Source organism: Anastrepha ludens, chromosome 3 (assembly GCF_028408465.1).
Source record: "Anastrepha ludens isolate Willacy chromosome 3, idAnaLude1.1, whole genome shotgun sequence".
Classification (NCBI taxonomy): Eukaryota; Metazoa; Arthropoda; class Insecta; order Diptera; family Tephritidae; genus Anastrepha; species Anastrepha ludens.
In genome coordinates this window covers 38,642,623-38,666,059 of record NC_071499.1, presented here as the reverse complement: position 1 = coordinate 38,666,059, position 23,437 = coordinate 38,642,623, and the positions used below count along the sequence as shown (strand labels likewise).

Here is a 23,437-nt window from a genome sequence, read left to right as displayed (position 1 = left end):
TAACAGTCTACTACAGCTTTATCAATTCCTTGAAGAGTTATTGTCGCGGAGATATTTTTCATTTAAAATTCGCGATATGTCGCTAACACTTGGCATTTATCGTTTGACCATTAAACAAGAAGGAACTCATCAACTCACTCACCTAACATTTACTACAATTAGGCAATCGGTAAACGGCATTAGCTGATGATGGCAAATACTTAGCAGACAGGCATCCATTTATAAATACAAATAAATACTTGAGTTTTGATTGAAGGGTATTTGAGTGTTAAGCATTCTAAAGTGTTTTCAAGTCGGTGGTATAAAAACGGAGCAAATTAAAATTAATAAAAACGTTAAAAAAACTATAAACTGGACAACTTTCCAAACGAATTTATTGTGTGATATTAGAAAAACTTAGGCATAAGTAATAACCAAACGCCATTAATGATATTTAAAACGTGAAAATAGTGCACGCAAATAACTGGAAAACAACGAGAACATCTCGAAATTTATTATTTTCACACCGCCAACTTTAAATGGCTAAAAAATTGTGCAGCTGAAAAAAGTGAGTGTTTCAAATCCAATTAAATTTAGCTTCAATTTTTAATTTATTCCTTTTTTTTCTTTGTTTAATTAATAAAACTTTTCTAATTTCTTAAATTAAGAAAATAAATAGAATTATTTGGTTAAACAAATAGTGAAAAAATCAACAATATTAATAATCAAAAAAGTATTGTAATATGTATAAATATTATGCAAATAATTGGCGCTTACACCCTTTTTGGGTATTTGGCTCAGCACCTCATACTTTTTGTGGTTTGCGTGTTGATGTTGTTCCACAAATGAAGGGACATACAACCAACTCCGAACAGCAGATGGTTTTTATGAGAAGTTTTTTCATGGCAAATCTGCGAGTGTGTTCCTGCCATGAAAAATCTCCTCATAAAAACCATCAATATGTATGCATATAAGTACAAGGATGAACATTTAATTCAATTTCATAAAATCAAAAAACTAAATTAATAAAAATCATAAAAATTGTGAAATTATATCCTGTATATTAATAAAAAAATTACTAATTGATTTCTTCATTTATTTATTTTTTTTACTAGAAATATAACTATAAATATTGAGTAAATAGTACTACTACAAATAAGAGACACCAACGACAATGGCTATCGGCCTTTATTTATTTCAATGCATACTAATTATTAATACAAATTTGCAAATCTAAGCAATTCGTACTCAATATTTATAATAAATAAAAATATTTCAGCTTTTGCTAAAATCTCATTAAACTCAAATAAAAAAAGCACTAATGAAAATATGAGAAATATCATGCATTTCTGTGCGCAACTGTTAATTTAAACGACAACGAAGTAACTGCTGCTTCTGAGGTTGACAAAATATCAGCTCTCAAATCTCGTGGGTTTCCTCACAGGCCACAGTGCGCGAGGAATGCATGCTGTGAGACTTGGAATTACCTCAAGTCCTTTTTGCGATGGATGTATGGAGGATGAATTGGAATCATCTCAGCACCTTCTCCTTAGCTGCCCGGCTCTGGCGGGGCTAAGATCCAGGCATCTTGGCTGTTACTTCTTTGCTATGCCTGCTGACATTAATAATCTGATGAATTTCATCAGCAGCAGTTGACGCAAACGCATCCCACAGTCATCGTTCGTAATCCACTCTAAAAACCCACCCTCCTAACCATACCAGCACCACCTCTCCCTGCCCTCTCCCTGCATCCCATCGGTCTTTCTCCTTTCATCTCACCTCCTTCATAATGGTACCACAAAGGACGAAACCGTTCTTCCTCGTCCAAGTGTGCTCATGCCTTGGGCAACCATATAAACCTAACCTAACCTAACTGCTGCAGAAGTTTTTGTCAAGGCCGTCGGCAAAGTGACAAAAAATTTGAGAATTTTTTGTTACTCCTGGTGGTTACTCGAAGGGACACACTAATACTTTCTGCATGTCTTCTTATTAAGAAGATCTTCTTATGATTCCGTAGCCGAGTGTGTTGGTGCGTGACTACCATTTAGCAGTGCATAGGTTCAAATATCCATTCATGAAAGACCAAAACAATATAAGAAGTTTTTTCTTATAGCTGTCGCCCGTCGGCAGGCAATGCCAAGCTTCCGAATGTATTTCCGTCATGAAAAAGTTCTCCATAAAAACGAAAAAACGTTTGCCGTTCACAGTCGGCTTAAGAGTGTGGAGGGACCATTTTTGGCACAACATCAAGACGCACGCCACAAATAGAAGGAGAAGCTCAGCAAACACCTAACAGCAGTTATTTACTTTTTATTTATTACTAGCCTTAACCCGCGGCCCCGCTCGCGTAGGAGCAGTTTTGAGGGATTTAGGATATGTATAAGTATAAAAGAATAACGAACAATAATTTCATAGAAAATAATTTTTTATTATTGTATATTAATAACCATAATATTACAATATCCGGCATCCGTTGCTATGCCTCGTGGAATAAAATCAAAACAACCAATCAGAAAAATATCAAGCACAATTATTTTTATTAATTTTCTATCTTAAACCGTTTTTGAACTTTGCATTTGGGTCATAGTTGAACCGCTTATGCGGATTATGAAGACTAGAGTGTGCTATAAATAGTGGGAAATAGGAAAAACTAAGATTTTTTAGATTAAATTTAAGCAAATATTCGATTATTAGGGACGAATGAGAGTTGTGGCGCGGCCTGGGGGCTGTGGAAAGGGAGTTCCGTCATAAAAACATGCCTATAGCCTTCATTGGGTGAAAATATGAATGTATACAAATTTTTACGTCATTTGGTGTTGTCGTTTCGTAGTGATGCGCGGACAACGTACAGACATTCACCTTTATAGTATAGAGATTTTCTTATTACGAAGTAAGAACTCCCCCCTTTTGCGGAAACAGCTTACGCTCACTCTCAATCTAATTCCTGCTATTAGTCGTGACTCCATTTTTCAGCAAATTATCTTTCTTTGACGTTTGCAGATGAAGTACCTTATACCAATGCGTGCGTACTTCTCTAGCAAGAATATGCTTGTCCTACTCTATCTTGTAAGCTTACCTGCTTACCTATCCAACGCCATTGAACGGGTTCAAGCAAATAATTTACTAAATCTAGCATTTATTTTCATAAGCTCAAAATTTTACATACAAATAAAGAACTGCTAAGTAAAAATTCAATACGACCCGGCATCATACAACCAACCGGCTGTCGTGACGCAGCAAAATTCGTTATTTGCAATTTCAGGCCTTACTCGCTCGTCTTATCCAGCAAGTTTTCCAACAAACTACATATATAGATAGCACAGTTTCTCACAACAGATATACATACATATATTATATATACATATATGTACATATACTTGGATAGTTTAACACATACTTATATTCACTTACGCTTGATTGCCTAGGCCGGATGTAAAGCCTGGCCGGTTCGTTTGACGTGAGACTGAGAAAATCTTATTAAATAATAGCAGCTATTCAGTAATAGGTAGTCAGCTGGCGTTTTTAGTTAATACATATTTATAAGATGCTTATAAATTACACATTACCAAATACTATACTGCACAATACTATACTTAATACATAGTGAACTCCACTTGTAATGTGACATTTCGCATATTTAATTCATTTGGATATTGACAGGAATGCTGTCAGTTCTGTTCATTGAATTCCTTTGCTCGCGTCCATTGTAAGCAATACCGTATTATTGTAATAAATATATAATTTTGATTTGGTTTAACATTTCGGTGCCTGGTACTTACATGTTTTATTACAATGTACGAGTACACGAAGAAATGATTCATACAATTTTATGATTATTATGAATGGAAAATACTAATATGAATGAGTGTATATGTAAGTATGTATTGTCGTCGATAGGTGTAGGAGAAAATTTAACTGTCACATGACTAAGTAGTAGTGCGAGAGATTAACAGAGAAGCATTTAAGTTCAGGGGTAACCGAATGTTCAGTGTATTGAGATCAAATGTACTTTTGTTTTTTTGATTTTATTATTCCTTTTTTTATTTATTGTTTTTTTCATAAATTTGAGGAATGTTTTTTGTTTGAATATCGTAATTTTTTTTTTTAATTATCGGGTTATTTGAAGATGTCGAATATGGAGTTTTCTGATGGAATAGGTAATCAATAGATGTAATAGTTAATTACTTCACTTTCTTTTTCTTATCATCGTTATATCTACTTTCGTTTCCCTCTAAGTTAAATAGAAACCATCGAAATATGTTAGGTTATGCCACAGTCCCGCTCATACTTCTGTGAATGCCTGGCTGACTTAAAATTAGCAGCCACCCACTATATTTCATCGTTTGTTAGAGAGACGAAGTGATTTCACCATATGGGAAATTTCTAAGGGAACTTAAACCTAAGGCAGTGGTGTCGTAATGGAACTTCATACCTAATGGAGTCCCTCTAGGACGTCATACTATAGACACCGTTGTCGTTGTTGTTGTTGAAGTGTTTGAGTATTTCTATTGAAATAATCCTAATTAGCGACTAATGCAACCACCAAAGATGTTATCAGTAAAGCAAAAATTCAAATTTTATTTTGAGAAGTTATCAAAAAAAAAAAAATATGCGCGTATTTAAATTATTCAGAGAATGGGCGCAGTGACATATTCATCTTTTAATATAACTTTGCCTAACTTTTGAAATGGAGCAAAGTTGTTGAACAATCACGCTCACTTTTCACTTCACAATTCTTGTCGTTATAGTAGTATAAATATTGCCAACACAAGTACGGGGAATGCTGTTGGGGTGACAGTCCTTGGCCGGATATTTCTTTATGAGCAGCTTTTTCATGACAATATACACTAGTTGGTTTGCCATTGCGATTGAAGAGGGGCGATCACTATTAGAAAACACTTTTTCCTATCATTTTGCTGTTTCATACATGGAGATTCGAGCCTACGCACTTACGAATGTTAGTCATGCACCAACTCATGCGGCTACGGCGGCTGCCGTACTACTTAAAAGCAATACAATTACAAGCAGTTTTGGAAAATTATTTGTTTTTAAGTTAAAAAGTGCAGTTACATGTACCGCTTACTTAGATTTTTCTATACCTATTTCATTTACAATTTTAACACAAATAAATATTTATTAATTATAATAAAATAACCTCTTACTATTGTACATTAAGCGAATAAAATTTCGCGCTGCTTAGTATTTCGTTCAAAAACTTAGCAAAATCAAAAATCAATTACAACACTCGTGTGCAAAATTCCTTATTATTCAATTAAGTTCACACTGATCCACATTGTCGGTGGAAAGTGTTTATTTGAATAGGGAATAGCAATTATAAGCAGAACTATTTTACAAGAGAATTAAGTAACAGGGGAGAAGCTTTAATGTAAGATCAACAAAACATGTATTTTTTTATCAATACACATGCACTGCAAGAGCTATCGAACACTCAAGTACTTGTAAGCAGTTCCTACTGCTCTCTCTCTCTCTCTCTCTCTCTTCTCTACCCCTCCATCACTCTCTCTTCCTCTCACTATTGCGCTAGCCATTTAGCAATAAAGTACTAATAAAATACCGTAAATAGAAAATAAAACAATTTATCGTGACACTTTTCTAACACCCGTAATTTATAATAATCACAGCTGATTCCAAATAAATCGCTACCGAATTGCTGTACGTTATTTTAATTGGGATTTTGATGGCTTTGTTCGCTTAGTCTTCTATTCTAGCTGCTTACTGTGGCGCAGTTTTATCAGCAATAGCTTATCAAAAAGTGGACAATTACAAGCAGGCATACATGTTTATACATACATACATATTTTTACTAAAACGAGTATATATAAGTAGCTTTGTTTGATCAAATGTTTATGTGTATATTTTTCGCTTGCAAAACTTTTTTATAAATAATCCAAGCAAATATTAATGCGAATAGAGTAAATAAGTGAGCACATCTCCATATATGTATATATTCTCATAAGTGCCGGGATTGTTATGGAAAATACCACAATGGAGTTTTACCAGAGAATAGCGTTGATTTGCAATAGATAATTAAATATGCGCAGCTAAAAACGGGTATTAGAAGTATTCATGTGGATTTAAGGAGCTTTGCACACATAGAAAATGAGTACTGAAACTAGTATTTTTAAGTGCATAATCGCATGATTTTTTTAATGTACCGAAACTGAAGTGTATCAAGGACATGGATTTCACTGACATTTCATTTTGAAAGCGTTCGAATACCCAAGCATGAGTCACTAAAGTCAATTGTTTACACGCATTTCTAGCACGAAGTCAAATGTTTATTGTGCTGTTTTAAAATTGCAAGCACTTAAATGAAATTGAAAGTCATAAAAAGTAATTATAATCACGTTTCAAGGGACAATTATTATTCTTCTACACTTTTTACAAGGTGCATTGGTATGTACATTTTTGGTGTGGCATTCATGCTAATACACACTTAGAGTAACTGCTGGGAAATTGCAGCTCAATCCTATTGCATTTCAGCATCTTCTTCATAGCTAACAGTTTTAACATTTTTCTGTTATCGCACAAAAGTTTACTTGATATCTACATTTGTACCTCCCCAGCTGGAGCAAATGCCTTTCGTATACAAGTGCACACCTTGCCAACCAGTGTTTTTACGCTATTCATCAGTACATTGCTGAATATACGTAGATGCATATATATGCATCTGTATGCATGCAAATAATATAATTAGTGTCATAAATATTCCCAAAGCGTTTCTATTCACACACATTTAATTGTATTACGTATACGCCACCGCCAACACCAAAGTCAACGTTTTGTGCTTCAAAACGCCCAATGGCAAGAGAGCAAATTACAGTGAATAGTGAGTTTTTATTACGTAAAGTACGCGAAAAGCTAGTAAATTGTGAATAGTCGATTATAAGGGTGATCATTTAATTGAATTTTTAACAAAAGCTGGGGCTGGAAGAAGCCAAAGAGTAAAGAAAAATCAAGTAAAAAAATATAAAAGTCAACATAAGGGAAAAATTTCTGCGCAAATAAAGCAATGCATGTAAATTGTTTCGTACACTAGGCTAGTATAATAATGGCTCCAAATTTGAGAAAAGAAAAAGAAAATGTAGAAAATCAAATAAATACCAGTTCAGTGTACTCATTAGACATTTTTTTTTTCTTAACCACTCAAGCACTCGACTACTTTCGGCTAGTTAAATCGTTCGCGCATTTAATTTAATTAATATTTGATATGATTTGCCAATTTAGCTGGCAATTTTTACCTGCTAAAAATAGATGAATAATCGGTTAAAGCTTATCGTTCAAGATATGCTGACTCGATTGCAGCGGAAATGAAAGGAAATTAAAAAAATGTCTCCCTCTATCACAAATCTTTATCACTTATCTTTTTCTTCATACAAGTCTGTATTTGTTTTTTTTTTTTTACTTAAGCCTCAAGGTAGACAAACCACATTTTCCATATTAAACTGACATGCCTTCTCACTCGCACATTCAATTGCACTATTTTATATTTTATTTATTGGGTTTTTTTCGCACCCTTACTTAGAGGTGGTTAATTTTATTATTTATTAATTTAGCTTTGATAATCAATAGCGACACTCACACATTTAATTTGCCGCAATAATTGTCTGCTCTATCGAATTACATGCATCTAAACATTTTTTTTCTACTTATAATATCATACGTGACTTCGGCTTGTCGCCATCAGAGAGAAAGAGGAGCGAAGTGAAGTGAAGGTGCGGTTTATTAGTAAATTCCTTGTCATGTGAGGAATTTACGAGGTTATTCGGTATTAAATTCTAATTAGAACTATAAAATATGTAAAAACGTGATGCGAAAATCCCCAGCACACATAAAAAGCATGCCTCAAGAAGGCCCACGTGATGGAACGAAAACGAATTAAAATTTAAGTGTTTACTTCGGAAATATTATTTCTAAATAATTATTTATAATTTCCTTATAAACCACAATTTTTTACACGTTTACATAAATGAGTTTTTTTTTCAAACATTTTTTTGTTTTTTACAGAAATATTTTACTAAGTGCCCTAATAAATAATTAGGGAAACTTTTCGTGACCTTATCATTTAGACGCAATTATAAAGAAGGATTTAAACTGCAATTAGCGCGCCTTCTTATACACTGGTTATTGCGCCTAATTTATTTGTATTTAACTTTTCCCCTCTCCCTTTCACAACCTCCAGTCAACCACGTGCCATTAGTTAAGTACTATACATCTCTTATAACGGGTGTTTTTTTAAGAGTTTGAGCACTTAAAATGTTAACGCAAAACCGAAATATTGTTTGGATGATTTTTTTTATTTTATTTTAATTTGGTGCATAATTTCATAGAATTTACTTTTTGACTATGATTTTTGGCATATGTCCGGGTTTTAGGTTTCAATTCTTCAGAAGTTGCTGGTTTGTCGGCATTAAACAATGACTTAACATTACTCCATAAAATTTCCCATTTCAGTGTTTCGAGGTTTTAGCGGGTTGGGCAACATGAGACCGAGCGTTGTCATGCTGTAGAATCAGTTTTTTATGCCTCTCCGCGTATTGCGGCCGCTTATCGCGCAGTGCTCGGTTCAATCGCATCAATTGAAGTTGATACTGATCCCCAGTGATGGTTTTGTTTGGTTTTAACAGTTTATGAACTAAATAACACCAACTTGGTCCCACCAAATACATAGCATAACTTTCGCACGTGAATAGTCGGCCAAGGCGACGACGTAGAAGCATGACCGGGCAGTACCCATGACTTTCTTTTCTTTGGATGGCTGTAATGAATCCATTTTTCATCAAGAAGACCCTTCCTTATCTGCCGCTGGAGCAGCTGTTCACAGGCGAAAAAACGACGTTCAATATCACTTGTTTTTAACTCATAAGGAACCCAAGTCTTCTGTCTCTGAATCATTCCCAACGCATGCAATCTTGCAAATAAATTGTCGGGTAACTCCTAATACTGAAGCAAGATCTTCTTGTGTTTGACACGGATCTTCATTGAACAATGCCTCCAATTCAGCGTCTTCGAAGGCTTTTGGCCTTCCTTCACGCGGACGGTCGTCAACATTAAAATCACCGTCTTTGAAGCGACGAAATCAATCTCGGCACGTTGTTTCACTTAAAGCAGCATCTCCATACACTTTTTGCAGCTCTCGATGCGCTTCATCCGGCGTTTTCTTTTTCGAATGAAAGAGGAAAATCAACATTTCCCGCAAATGAAGATTATTCGGCACGAAATCAGACATTTGCACAAAACCAAAAGTATGTGATACCAAAACAAAATCACTAATGTATCGAAGCAGTTTGTTTACCAAATGTCTAAACTTAGTTTATGACGTTTAGGTTATGTTAGAATCGACTAGCACACACTGCTGGCGGCATCTATGTATTGACAAACAGCGAGGACTTAGTTGCGCACCTATATATTTTTAGAAACAAAAATTTAGTCAGCAAGGCTCGAGCGCGCGCCATACAACGTAAAGGCAGCTCCCTCCTCATTCCGAAAGTAATAAGGACCGATGCTGCCGCCAGTGCGAACAGATTTATCTCCCCCACAGCTGTAATCGCTGCTCCTGGGAACCTTACTGCACGGAAACGACAACACAGTTTGCCCTTCTCAGCTGTAAAAACATAATTATCGATATTGATAGTTCTCATGCAGCTAAAACCAAACACCCGATACATATATTATATGTAATTGGGTTTTCCCAATAGACGAAAAATTAAAAATAACAGCTTTTATTTGCCTCTTCCGCTTTTGCATTGCAATCATCGAAATCTGTCTGATTTTTGCATTGTTATTGTTTTTTTTTTTGTTCTCATAGGCACTGACTGACTCTGTGCCGTGTGCAGAGTGCGGAGTACGGAGTACGGAGTGCCTTACACCGACAAACATACAACTCGTAGCTAATGTGGGCAGATTAATTGCACAGCACCCTTTTGTGCGGCCAGTTTGTTTTTTTCTAAATTTCATAATAGTTAAATTAATAGATGTAAATGAATGCGCACAGGTGATCACACATCTGGAATATATTTAAATATTCGACATAAAAATTTGAAGTGGAATATTTTGCCCTAATAAATGAGGGTATTTTTGTTAAGGACTATATTGCGCTTTGTGTGCTTATAAATTGGAATTATTTTACAAAAGCCCACTACAGAATTTTCATTTATTTTAATAATATTCTTTTTAAGTTCAAGTATTTTAAGTGCTTGTTTTTGTATACCTTTGAGTTTGAGGCACTGAGTATAATTTCACAAAAATCATCAGTATTGGTATTGTCCATACATTTGCTTACAATATTTTAAATTTTATGTAGAATGCTCGCATTTAAATGCAAATCCATTCTCTATTCCTACTTTTATGAGAATTTTTTATGATATTTTTTACAAAAAATATTTTCAGTCTCTACGGCACTTCTAAGAAAATTTAACGAGGTGCATCAATCTGTTTAGACAATACAAAACAGTGCATATAATAACCTTTTGTTAGTTAATACTTCTTCTAAATTGGAATTATTTTACAAAAGCCCACAACACACATCTTAATTTATTTTAACAAAATTAAAATTAGTTTCCACACGAAAGCGCATATCGACTAATGGCCTACTTATCTCTTAAATATAATCTGCATGCACCCAATAAAACAATAGTATTTTCTCTCTCATGTTTCTTTGTTATGTAAAAACCATTTTTACGATTTATACTTTAGAATTTGTTTACTGCTTCACCTGATTTTGTTCTAAAATTTTTTTATTACTTTGTTTTCCCTCTGTTGTTATTTAACTAGCAGTCCATTCCAGAAACTCCAGCGTATGTGACTAGTATAAGTTTGCCGTTTGAGTAAATACAATAATAATAAAATTTAATGCCTATAGAAGATGAGAATATCATTAGCAAACGGCAAAAGATTTTTTCGAGTTAATTGTCTTTATCACTTGTTTTGTTATTTTCAACAGCGGCCTGTCGTCTTAATACATTAACTTTTTCCCTCATTAAATAATTTATAGCAAACAACAAGCGAAATGTAGAAAATAAATTGAACTAATTTTGATTTTGTATTAGAGTAACCTGAAAATATAATATCACAGAAACTAAGAGAAAAAGAAAAAAATTGGCACAGCATATTTTTACGAAAACTTCGGTACAATCACAAATTCTTTTTTCATTAAACTTTCTGCTCATGACAATTGCACTGTTGAAAATATTTGTAGATTCATAAAAAATTATTTCTTTAATGCTAGCTGAAGGCTCTAATACTATTTAATAGTAGGTTTAAACCCCTGTTGATGCTTTCCATTTCAATTCAACAAGGCTATTCGGGACATGTTCTTCGATTTCGATGTAACTCAAATATGTTGCTCTCTGGTCAAAATAATGAGACACGTATTTTTTTGTTCGCCCGAAAAAATATTTTTCAATATGTACAAGCAATAGCAAAAAAGTAGTTGAAATTTTTTTATTTTGCGAAAAAACAAAAAGTGCGAAATTTTTTCGAAATTCAATATTTCAAAAAGTATTTTTTTAACTTTTTACAAATGAAAGGGACACCTCAAACTTCAATTGAGCTGAATGCCCATTTAAATTTTTTTTTCGAAATTTTACAGGTATCTGTCCCCTTAAATACTTTTTTAAGCATTGTTCTTAGACGAGGACTCAAATTTCCAAGATATTGATTTATTTATTGGTGATTAATTTTGTGCCATCTTGCATAAGCTTCTAAACAAAACTTTAAAAATTTGATAAAATGAATAAATAAAGATGAAAACAACAAGAATACAAAACTAAAAGGCTAATAAAAAAAAAACTCAAAAATAAAATAAAAAAAGATAAAATAAAAAACGAAGAAATTAAAATTAAAAATAAAAAAATCTGAAAAAAAATTAATAAAACCTTTTGACAAAATGCTTCAATGTAAGAAACGTGTTAAGAAAGCTAATAAAAAACTCAAAAATAAAATAAAAACGAAGAAATTAAAATTAAAAATAAAAAAACTGAAAAGAATTAATAAACACTTTTAACAAAATGCTTCAAAGTAAGAAAAGTGTTAAGAAAAAAAATTTGTTCAAGAATAATACAAAAATTCAAAGCTAATAAAAAAACCCAAAAATAAAATAAAAAAGAAGAAATTAAAGTTTACAAAAAATTCTGAAAAAAAATAATAAAAACTTTTAACAAAATACTTCAAAGTAAGAAAAGTGTTAAGAAAAAAAATTGTTTTAAGAATAATACAAAACTTCAAAGCTAATAAAAAAACACAAAAATAAAATAAAGAAGAAGAAATTCAAGTTCACAAAAAAATCTGCAAAAAATTAATAAAAACTTTTAACAAAATGCTTCAAAGTATAAAAAGTGTTCACAAAAAAAATTGTTTAATTAAAATTTATATTCATAATTACTGCATCATTTTTATATTTTTTTATTTATATACAATAATGTATAACTAAATTTGTAACTAAAAAAATTAATAAAAAATTGTTTTGTGTGCAATTTCTTGCATGTTTTTTTAAACCAAAAATATATAAAAACAAATTTAACTCAAGCATTTTGTGGAAATAACTATTTTTGATAAAGTCTTCAAACCAAAAATATATAAAAAAAATTTAACTCAAACATTTTGTTGAAATAACTGTTTTTGGTGGAGCCTTCAGTAGCCGCCGCTATTAAATTCACATATCCATACACAATTCGAAATATATTCTAAAGCTAGTAATTTAACGTTAACATTATTTTTGCCGATGTGTCGCATATGAAACACACACACATAATTACGTATTTCATTATACTTTCAACAGCAAAGTTAAATGGTTTTTTGCCCATTGTAAAAATAAATAAATAAATAAAACAAATGAGATGTACTTTTAGGCGAGAATTGGGCAAAAAACGATAATAACAAAACATAAAAACAACAAAATCAACGGATTATTAGCAACTAATTGCTGTAAAAAGTCAATAAAATATTTATTAAACGATACAATCAACGGAACGAAATTATTCGATAACAACAAATACCTACTAAATAAATAAAGAATTATTAATATGATGAAAATGCAGGAACTGAAACATTGTATGAGAAAAAATTTAACTAAAATGAACTTGAACTTCAGCACTCGCTTGAGATGTCGATGTAAATGTGTGATTTTTTTTTTTGTTCCATAATGTTTTTTACATGCCAGCACGATTATGTGTATTAGTGTATATAGGATGCGCCAGCACCCGTCATTCACAAGTCATCGCGGTTGCGCTTGAGTGTACTTGCGAGTGACAAGCGCGTAACAACCAACGAAGCAGCACAAATCAGCTCCACGCAACTGCGAGCTACACGTTTTTTTTTTTTGTTTTTGTTCAAAATTATTTTTCATTCACCTTTTTGGGAGTCGAATTAGCAAAAACAAGAAAAAACAATTTAAGTATCAGAATAAATATTTAGGGTCGAAATATTGATTGTTATTGTAATAAAGAAGCAAGTTGCTAATTAAAGGTAATATGTCAGCGAAATATTAGATTGCATATTTTTTTCATTCATAATTAATATTTACAATGTACACTTTGTTATACATTCAATATTCTATACGCATATTGTATGCATTGCTATTGTTATTGTTATTGTAGCAGCACAAGCATTCCCAATGCATGCACAGGGAATGCATGCTGGAGTAACAGTGCTTGCCCGGATCTACTTATAAATTCGGATCGTTTCGGTTATTTAAAACCGACTGTCGTGGGAACGTACATTACAGTGCTCTGTAATGTTGGCTGTAAAATCGTTCTGTAAACAGTATAGGCAATCGAATGGCGCTTTCATACACATACATATATACGAGTATACCTATGTGATTTACCGCTAACATACCATCGCAATTCGATTCAGCGGTTCTTCGATTTCTAATTATGCGTTTCTTCGGCTAACAAATGTGATTAGCCGTCTACAAGAATCTCCTCTATATCTATATCTATTTCGTTCACACTGCATACGCACACGACTATGATACCAGAAGGAGCCGACTAAAGAGTGAAGTCATCACCATTCTCCGAAAACTTTTTACGGAGTGCTTTGAGTTGGTATAACAACAAAAATTATGTATCTTACTTTTATAGAGACTTATTTGCAATTTAATAAATGTTTAATAAATATTCATGAAGAAATGCTGTGATTCCTATTGTTTGTGAGTGTCAAAGTGGGTATGCTAAGCTATCGAATATCGTTGTCTTATTCTCAGCCATACAACACATCAATATCATGTTAGCGATCACAGTATTGATTTGATTGGAAGGTTTCTTTCTTGTCATTAGAGATTAAAGATTAGTTTAGAGTGTATAAATGGCGAGACTAAATCGAGAACGGAGCGAAAGCTTCAAGACCAATGCTCCCTCATATTTTCGAGTAGCGCCTACCGTATATTTAAAAAACGCACGAACTTTCCTGGTTATCTAATACGTGAAGTGCATTGATCATGCTGGCTAATGGTTGTTTCTGTTGATATTTTTACCACTTTTCTCCTACTCTCTTAGGAAAGTAGAGAAAAATATGGAGTAGGGAGTAAAGAAAATACAAAAGTTGTCCAAATTAGTTCAGTTTTCATTCTTCTTGTTTCGCTGACTAGTCTACATTGTATTTGTTGTGATTTCAATAATTATTGTAAACTTCTGAACCTTCATTTTGCTTCTGCTTTTAAATTTTTATAATTTATATACATTAAAGGAAAAGCTCATAACGAAATATATAATAAATAGTAGTCGTTATTACTAACATTTACTTCACTGCTGTTGCTTTTTTTTTAGTTCTACACGTTGTTATTATTGTCTACTATAATCAGTTTGCTGTGTTGAATAATTTTTTTTTTTTTTTTGTATTAATTATACAATTATAATGCATAACAAAAGACCTTAAATTTAACTAATCAATTATATGCACGCATAGTTTTTTTTCACACACTAACATAGGTATAGCGAATACTTGCTTTTGTTAAATTAGCTGTGATTTGCAAATAAACCTGTTTAATGAGAGGAAATTATAGATTTTAGTTTTCTCCTGTGGGTAGATAAACTGTGTTTTGTGTTTTTAAAGGCCCTACAATGATAAGAATTAACAGAAAATAAATGTGCATGCATATTTGGAACGAAAATATGTGCTTTGTACTTACTAAAACAGATATTTATTTATGACTATTTATTCAAAATAAATTACAGTATAATGATATAAACAACACTAGCTATGAGACTTTCGGATTCCCATGGCAGCCGGTTCTACGTTCCCGGAACGATTCGGTTTTTCTCGACCAAGGGCTGCCGCCCCAGTAAACTAGCCCTGTCTAGTATACCGTATTCCACTCATGAGACTTTCGGATATATTGCACTATATTTAGCACGATAAAAATATTTTACTGCACTAAATTTTCAAAGAGCCAAAGAATTTAATTACTGGGTTTCATATTCAAACCTACCACATTTTTGAGACATTTTATTCTTTTAAATTCAACCTTTCTTAATACCAACTTCACTTGCATAGAACCAGATTTCAAACTCGGCATTCGAATTATAATAATAAATAAAAATAAATAAAAAACGCTTTACCAATTAATCCCCATTGCAGAAGCTGTGATGACCTTTCAGAGAAGAAGAAGAAGACTGTTGAGCACTTTCTCTGTAAATGTCCGGGCTTGGCAGCTAGGCGATTAAGGTCACTGGGTGCTCCTTTCTTCGACAGCCTGGGGCAGTGCTAAATCTCAAATCCCATAAATCTTCTCCATTACATTAATAGCTCTGCCTGGCTGTAGATATCTGTCTGTTGGGAGTCTTATAATTTTATCAAAACTGCGCTTTAGTGCTACTTGGGGAGTGCCAGAGTGGTACTTCAACCATTTCGCCTCTTTCGCCTACCTATAAATAAAATATTAACATATCTTGAGGTACTAATGTAGTAGTTTACATACTTTCATTTCACACAACAAAGCCAAAATAGATACGAATTATAAGTAGTACAAAAAAGGAGAAGAAGAAAGTCGTAAGTGTATCTCTTTTAAATTAATTTCAGGCTGTCATATTAAATAAGGCTGTTAAATTAAATATCAATAAATTCTTAAACATTACTAAAGATTTATGGAATATTCAAGTCGACATACTTTCACTTCTGAACTCAAATTAATTCCCAAAACATCATGAGGCCACCCTAATTCTGTAATTTTCAGTTCGAAATTTATTTAGCAGATTATACTTTATGTTTGTTTGAAATTATATTGTATGCTTTTTCACTTTTTGAAAACAACATTCAAACGAAAATTCTCACACATTTATTAAATACTTCCTTCACATCTTCTCTTTACAGCTTTAATTACAAAAACTACAGCACAAAATTCCATACGACTAACTGCGACAAACAACAAAAGCGAGCCAAATAGGAGAGTGAGTGAGAGAGAGACTTCAATAACGAAAAAGTTTAAAGGCTTGTGATTTACTTGGGCTGGCAAAATGACAGGTTTCAGCAACGGAGGTTTTGAAAACGATGAGCCGGTGAAGGTGAGTGTGTGAAAACGTTTGTACGCATACAAATGCCAAATAACTATTGGAGCAAAAAAAAAAAGAAACAAAAACAAAAACTAAGCATTAAGTGAGTTGTTAGAAACCTGCCAATAATAATAAATCAGCGTCGATGCAGTTATCGAATTGAATTTGTCAGCAAACATGGTTAGTTATTTATAGACAGAGCAACCAGTAATGGAATGTGTTTGCGCATTTTTTCTATTTCGATTTGCTTCGAAATACAATAAAAAACAAATTTATTCTGTATATTTATTTACTTGCGGGAACACTTAAATAAATCGCTATGTTTCAAAGAGTCTAGGCCAGAGCCTAGTCAAATATGTATGTACGCATGTATGTAATCCGATAGGAGTATACTAAGTGGAAAATTATTATATACAGCACAAGTGATCGAAACACTTCCTTGTCGTCGACGACTCATTGCATTCGATTTGTATTATTTACTACTTTTTTTTATTTTCTACTTTTTTTTGTTTTGTTTTTTTTTTTTGCTAAATCACAGCAACAACTTGACTTCGACTTGAGCAAAATTCCCACAACAATTAAAGCAATTTATCGTACATAGTAAGAGTAATACGCATAATGAATGTACTCATAAAAAATTGTTATGTCTTTTTAAATATACCATTAAATATAAGTTTTCACCTTTTTGTACAAATAAAGGCCATAGATATCCCAATGCTCTTTTACTGTTATTTGTTTGATTATTCATGCAAATGCACTTTTTCTACAAAACTAAAATATTTATTTTTGAATTAATTCATTTGCATATTCTCTTATGGGTATTCACTTTGTATGGCCAATGTACAACAAATAATATAATTTAGCCAAATGAAAACTGATTAAGGCCGCTAGTGCCGTTCCAGTGTTTTAGTTAGAATCCATTTTTTGGTTTTCTGTTTCATATAATTTTTTTTTAAGCCAAAAATGGGGTTGGCCCAATAAATAGCCGTTCTGCCCCTTTTTTGACATAAAAGTCTGCCTTCTCGTTTCCTGGCACCCAAATCAGTGAGACCTGATTACCCATTTCAAACTCTTTTCATTTGCTCACTAACCTGACAAAGGTAAAATTTCTAGTGTCAAAACTCCGACAAGAACTACGGGTTTTATTCTTCACATCACTAACTTGTCCCAACAGCTCGAATTTTTTCACCAATTTCTGTATTGCGGTCCCACAAGGTGCTTCATGATGACCAAAAAATGTTCGAGTTTTACGAACCGTCTCTACCAAATTTTCACCATTTTTATAGTGAATTTTAATAATTGCAATGCGTTGTTTAAGTGTGTATCGTTCCACTTTTATTAATGGCGTAGTTTCTACTTGTCAAATATCAAAAAATTACAGCTTCAAAAATGACATCTCCGAAATAGCGGGCTATTCAAAATAACACCTGTTATTGGAAAGTCCTTTACTTTGATTGGATGCCAGTTGAGAAGACTTTCCATTGCCGCCTTTGGAGTTGTGCGCATAGCGCCGGTTACACATATTCCTGCATACTCTGCACGCTTTCCAATCCTTTGACGCAAGTCACTTCATCGTACGCCGGCCACCATACTAGTGAGTGCGAGAATACATTAAGGACACGTTCCCACGACAGTCGGTTCTACGTTTCCAGAACGACCCGGATTTATATCCGGCCAAGGACTGTCACTTCAGCAGCATTCCTCATATGTTTATGCTGCTACTACAACAACAACAACAACAACAAGAACAACACATAAACTAGCGGATGAATTTAGCCGCTCAAAAGCTTAACAGATTTTTAAAACAACGGTAATGTGTTTATTGGCTTTATATAAATGAGCTATAAATGATTTGATATTTGCAACACAATTTTTTGTTTAATTATAATTTGAAAAAAGGTGGTATTAATAACAAAAAATAACCGTAAAGGTTTTTAGATGCAATAGAGTGAGCCCCCCGAAATTATTAATTGTTATTATTGCTTTATATATGCAACATAATGCTTTAAAAATGTGTAAATGTATAATTACAAAAGCCAATTAAAAAATGTATTATTGGAAACTTTTTGTTAAGAAAAAAAAGCTTAACAAAAATAGAATTTTAATGTCCATGTCTGGCACGTCTTCCAACACTTTGAGCTAAAGGCACGTGGCATGCCAAAATACGGATCCCAGTGTTTTTAATGTGCTTAAATATGAGTGTAGCTATGTGCATACGTGCATAAATATTTTGGCAGTTATTTTTATACGCTTTTAATTTGAAAATATGTATTTTTCTTTTCACTTGACATTGCGGCTTGCGGCGCTTTTGTTCTTTTGTTAAGCAGCTTCCTATTTTGCTTGGTTCGTTTGTTCTTTTTTTCAATTATTTCAATGTCTGATTAATTTGTGTATTACGCCTTTCAATTGAAGCCAATTGAATTTTTGTGAATAATCATGCCGAGTGGCAGCTACACACTTACATCTTTTTATTAAATTGCATTTTTTAGCGTAATTTTTTATTCTCTTATTCCTGCGCACTTTATTTGATCGATTTGTGACACGATCACTAGTTAAGCAAAAAAATCAATTTACACAGCAAATAAGTCGAATACACGCGATTAACTGATTTCCTTTGCATGTGTAAGGCATATGTACATATGTATGTAGTTGCGTGGAGAAATGTGTTTTATTTTAACAATTTAGGATACATGCGAAACGTATATTAAGAAGGGAAAATATTCTTTGCGTGAAGGCGTTTAAAAGTGCGCGAATATCACGTAACAGGCTGCAGTGAAAAATTAATTTATTTTCCGCACATTCATTGTATGAAAAAATATAATTTGTCCAATAATGACAAACACGCGTATTCAACACACAAAAAAAGTGTATTTGTTTTGTACTTGTATATGTGTTTACGTAGATATTACCACATTTCAATTTTCTCTATCTAGCAAATATTATATCACCGGACTGCAATCTGACATTTGAAATTGTCTATGTAAGAACCGAACTTTTGCATATGCATTCACACGTATTAGTAGAGATGTGAATCCCGAAGCCTCAGGATCCCGAGATTTTCGGTACTTTCAGGTGTACGAAGCCATTTGCAAAAATTATAAATCTTGCGATAGGCTGATTAATTTTGCGCCCCCCTATATAACCGCTAATATTGCCATCTATAAAACATACATCCATCTGTGTGCATTTAGGTACATATGTACATAGAATGTAAAACTAATATTTATTTATAACACAGGCCTGCGAAATTTAACTTTTTTCAGTTTCTAGAATGGCTGTACTTGTTTCTTGTAGTTTTTTATGCGCTGAAAACGAATCTGACCTTCAAAATGCTCCATCACGTCAGGATTTTTGGTAAATGAAGCCTAAAAGGTCAAAAAATGGCCATTTTAGCCATTTTTGATAATTTTTTTTGGGATAGAAAATTTTTTTTTTCAATTTTCGACGAAAAGGTCGCATAGTACAACTCTTTAGCTTTAAAACCCATTTTTTTAAATTATTGTACGATTTTTAAAAAAAAAGTTATGACATTTTGAAATTAACAGTTTCAGTTACGCAAATAACGGGTATAACGAAGGTCAGATTCGTTTTCAGCGCATAAAAAACTACAAGAAACAAGTACAGCCATTCTAGAAACTCACCCTCGCAGGACTGTGTAATTAAAAGCGAAAATACTTTGTGACTGCGCCACTCAACTACTATTTAACTGCATTAATTACACTTCACTGGTCTGAAAATAAATATCTCAAGCACACTTAACTGCTTTTCACTTACTTATGTTACATAATCAACCAATTGATTTTCAACAAGAACCATTTAAAGAACTATACTTGCATGCATATGAACGCAAAATGCATATACACTCTTTTTAAACTGCGGACTAGTTGGGGGCTAGTTGGAAACTAGTTTGACAATTGCCCCAAACTAGTCAATTGATCGATTTACTGGGTTTGGCCGTACAATTAATTTCAAGTTAGGTCAGCCTGATTGGCAATAAGCCACGCATAGACCTTTCGGTCCCTAGCGATACCAGATGGAGACTGACCTCTATGAATACTGAAAGTAGACATCATGTAGGATGTCAGCGCTTTTGGCGAATCTAAGCAGAGCTAGGAGACGCGCTTTTGAGACGTCCTCCAGACCCTCAAACAATGGGGCTTCCAGGCATTTTAAACGCGTTTTTAAAAATGCCGGACAGACGCACAGAAGGTGTTCTAATGTTTTTCTCAACATCCTCTCTGCATTTCCTGCATTTATCCGTGTTAGCAATCCCTATCTTGTACGCATGTGCAGCCAATAGATTATGACCTATGATCAAGTTAAAAAATTATAATAATAATTGGCGCATACCATCCTGTTAGATGTTTGGCCGAGCTGCTCCTCGTTTTTGTGACGTGCGTCTTAATGTTGTTACACAAATGGAGGGATCTGCAGTTTTAAGCCGACTCCGAACGGTCAATAGTTTTTTATGAGAAGCTTTTTTCATATGGCAGAAATACCCTCAGAGAGAGTTGCCATTGACCAAAACACCATTTTTGATATCATTTTGCTGTTTTCCAGTGCCGATACTTGCAAAGCTGGTGAGCTCTTGAAAAGCTTATATTTTAATCATCGCTCAGTCACTTCAATCACCTTAACCAGCTATCAATTGATTAAAGAAATGGTGCACATTTATTTAAAACTTTAAGAATCGATTTCCCTGCCGGGTTATTCAGCAACTTACTTCTGCCACTTAGACATTTCCACTTTCATCGCTACGAATAAGGAGTTCCTTCACTTACATCATTCTTTGGACACCTCTATGTATTGGAGTTTCACTCGTATGTTTGTACTTTTATTTCATTCTACTTAATTGTGCCGTTGACTTGAAAAAAATTTACGAGCACCTAAATTAATTGCGACAATGACGATGAAAATTACACAAAGTGATTAAAAAAATTGAAACAGATGCATGTCAAGTGAAAATGATCGAAAATACGAGAATATGAAATAAAAGATCTGACTTAAATTTGTAGTTCCATATAAAGTACGTCGGACTGCTACGGCTCTTCTAAAAATGTGTTTTCGAGAGATTTCCATCTTCACGAAGCATTCCAAAATGACAAACAGTGCATGATCGGGCGTCTTTAGAGAATATTTCATTGAGAGAAGCTTAAGTACCTCCAAATTAGTGCCGAGTTTTTCAAGCCAAGATCATTTAAAGCTCTGATCTTTATGGAAAGTCAAGATATGATGAAGGTGCTCGTGTCAGTAACGAATGGCTCGCAACAATTTCAAAAATGTCGAAGATCCATGACAAATTTTCGACGTTACAACATCAACCTTCACTAATTTCTGGCACTTCAGTAAGTAATAAAGCAGTTGAGTGCGCGAAAAAAGCGTTTCAATAAGCTCAGGAAAGGGTAGAGCAGCTACTACAAACAGATTTCTAGCTATTTAATAATTAAAAAAGGCCGCTCTGTACATTGAAGAAGGCGAAATAGATTAGCGGGAATAAATCAAAAATTTTAAAATTCATAAGCCAAGTCACCTTTAAATTTTTTAAAAATAATATATGCAATTAAGGCGCATCTATTATAGGTGATAGCAGTAGACCAGTTCATTTTTTTTCCGCTCGTCGTGTTCGTTCGCACTATCATCGTGTGCTTCTAGCTTCAAGTGAATGTCGGCTGTTCAGCGCAGTTCGTCCTTTTCTTTTCTATTTTCTTCCGTCGTGAATGAACAATGAACAAAACGTTGTTGTTAGTCTAATGTCATCACCTTTAATGAATGCGCCTTGATATGCAATATATGTATGTATGCATACATGTATGTGTGTATGTATACATGTATAATATATTTTAGCATAAATATAGTAATAGTGTTGTGCCACGAGCCACGAACTAAACCACAATATTTTTTGGTCTTTTAAGGAGGTTTAAATCAAAATGTTAGAAACATCTTAAAGGTGTCATCACACCAATGGTATGTGGGGAACGCTCCCACCTAATATACCAAACACCCCCCCTCCTTTTCGAATAAATTCTACCCCGGCACCACAAGTGCAACAGCTGTGACCACATAACTTTAAACCACCACTATATGCCACCTGGAAGGCCACTCATGCACGCCATCATAAGCTTTCATTTACTTTAAGTTTAAAATAAATGTCAATAACCTTTCTTCCAAATTCTTCTACCTCGATAAAGCAGAAAAAGAAGTAACACAAACGCTTTTAACCTTAATTTAAAGTTAATCTTATTTATCACGTATTCATTTCGATCACCAAACCAAAAAAAAAACCCAGGCCCACTTACAAAAGAAAAAATACAATAAATTTAAAAGTCATATTGAAGCTGAGCAGCAAAACCACAGATTATGAAGCAACGTCGATGCTACTTGAGATGCGAGATGATGAGAAATAAAAAAATGGCAAAAGGGCACAATGCGATAGCGCATAATTTATTCTCACTGCCAAATTCGAAACACCGACTCATTACTTTTGTATGTTAACCTGCATATTTGAGAAATTTTAAAGCGAAAAGAATGCGCAGTGCGCACAAAAAAGAGCCGCGAGCGACCAAATGACCAGCAGGCAAATAAATAGCCCACCAACAGTCGAATGAGACAAATTGCATGCATACGTACATACAAATGTGGGTATGTGCGACGAGAAGTAGTCGATAAGTAAGTGAGTTAATACGAATGCACATTTTTATGTATATTTTTACGCTTGCAAACTTGTCTCGTGTGTAGGAGATCGTACGATAATCATTAATTGAACAACACAAAATTTCTACTTTCTTTAGGCACAAGAATAATACATAAAATGTAAAATGAAATGAGTAAAAACAGCGAAAAAGTAGAAAACAATCAGGCAACACACTCCAAGCACATGAAAGTCGAAGACAAAAAATTCAGAATTTGTCAAAATAAAAGCAAAGCTAAAAAGAAAAAATAATCTATTAAAA

At 33.4% G+C, this 23,437-nt stretch overlaps 1 protein-coding gene across 3 annotated transcripts in view; it reads left to right on the top strand.

Moving 5' to 3' along the window:
• LOC128857767 (UNC93-like protein) overlaps nt 1–23,437 on the top strand; it is a 135,053-nt gene that overhangs the window by 80,202 nt on the left and 31,414 nt on the right. For 2 of the 3 annotated variants that reach the window (XM_054093516.1, XM_054093514.1), the window contains exon 4: nt 16,309–16,499. In XM_054093516.1, coding sequence (XP_053949491.1) covers nt 16,452–16,499 — 48 coding nt within the window. In that variant the 5' untranslated portion in view covers nt 16,309–16,451. Of the gene's footprint in view, nt 1–85; nt 548–16,308; nt 16,500–23,437 lie in introns of those variants that run through there. The other variant, XM_054093517.1, reaches the window with a different exon arrangement.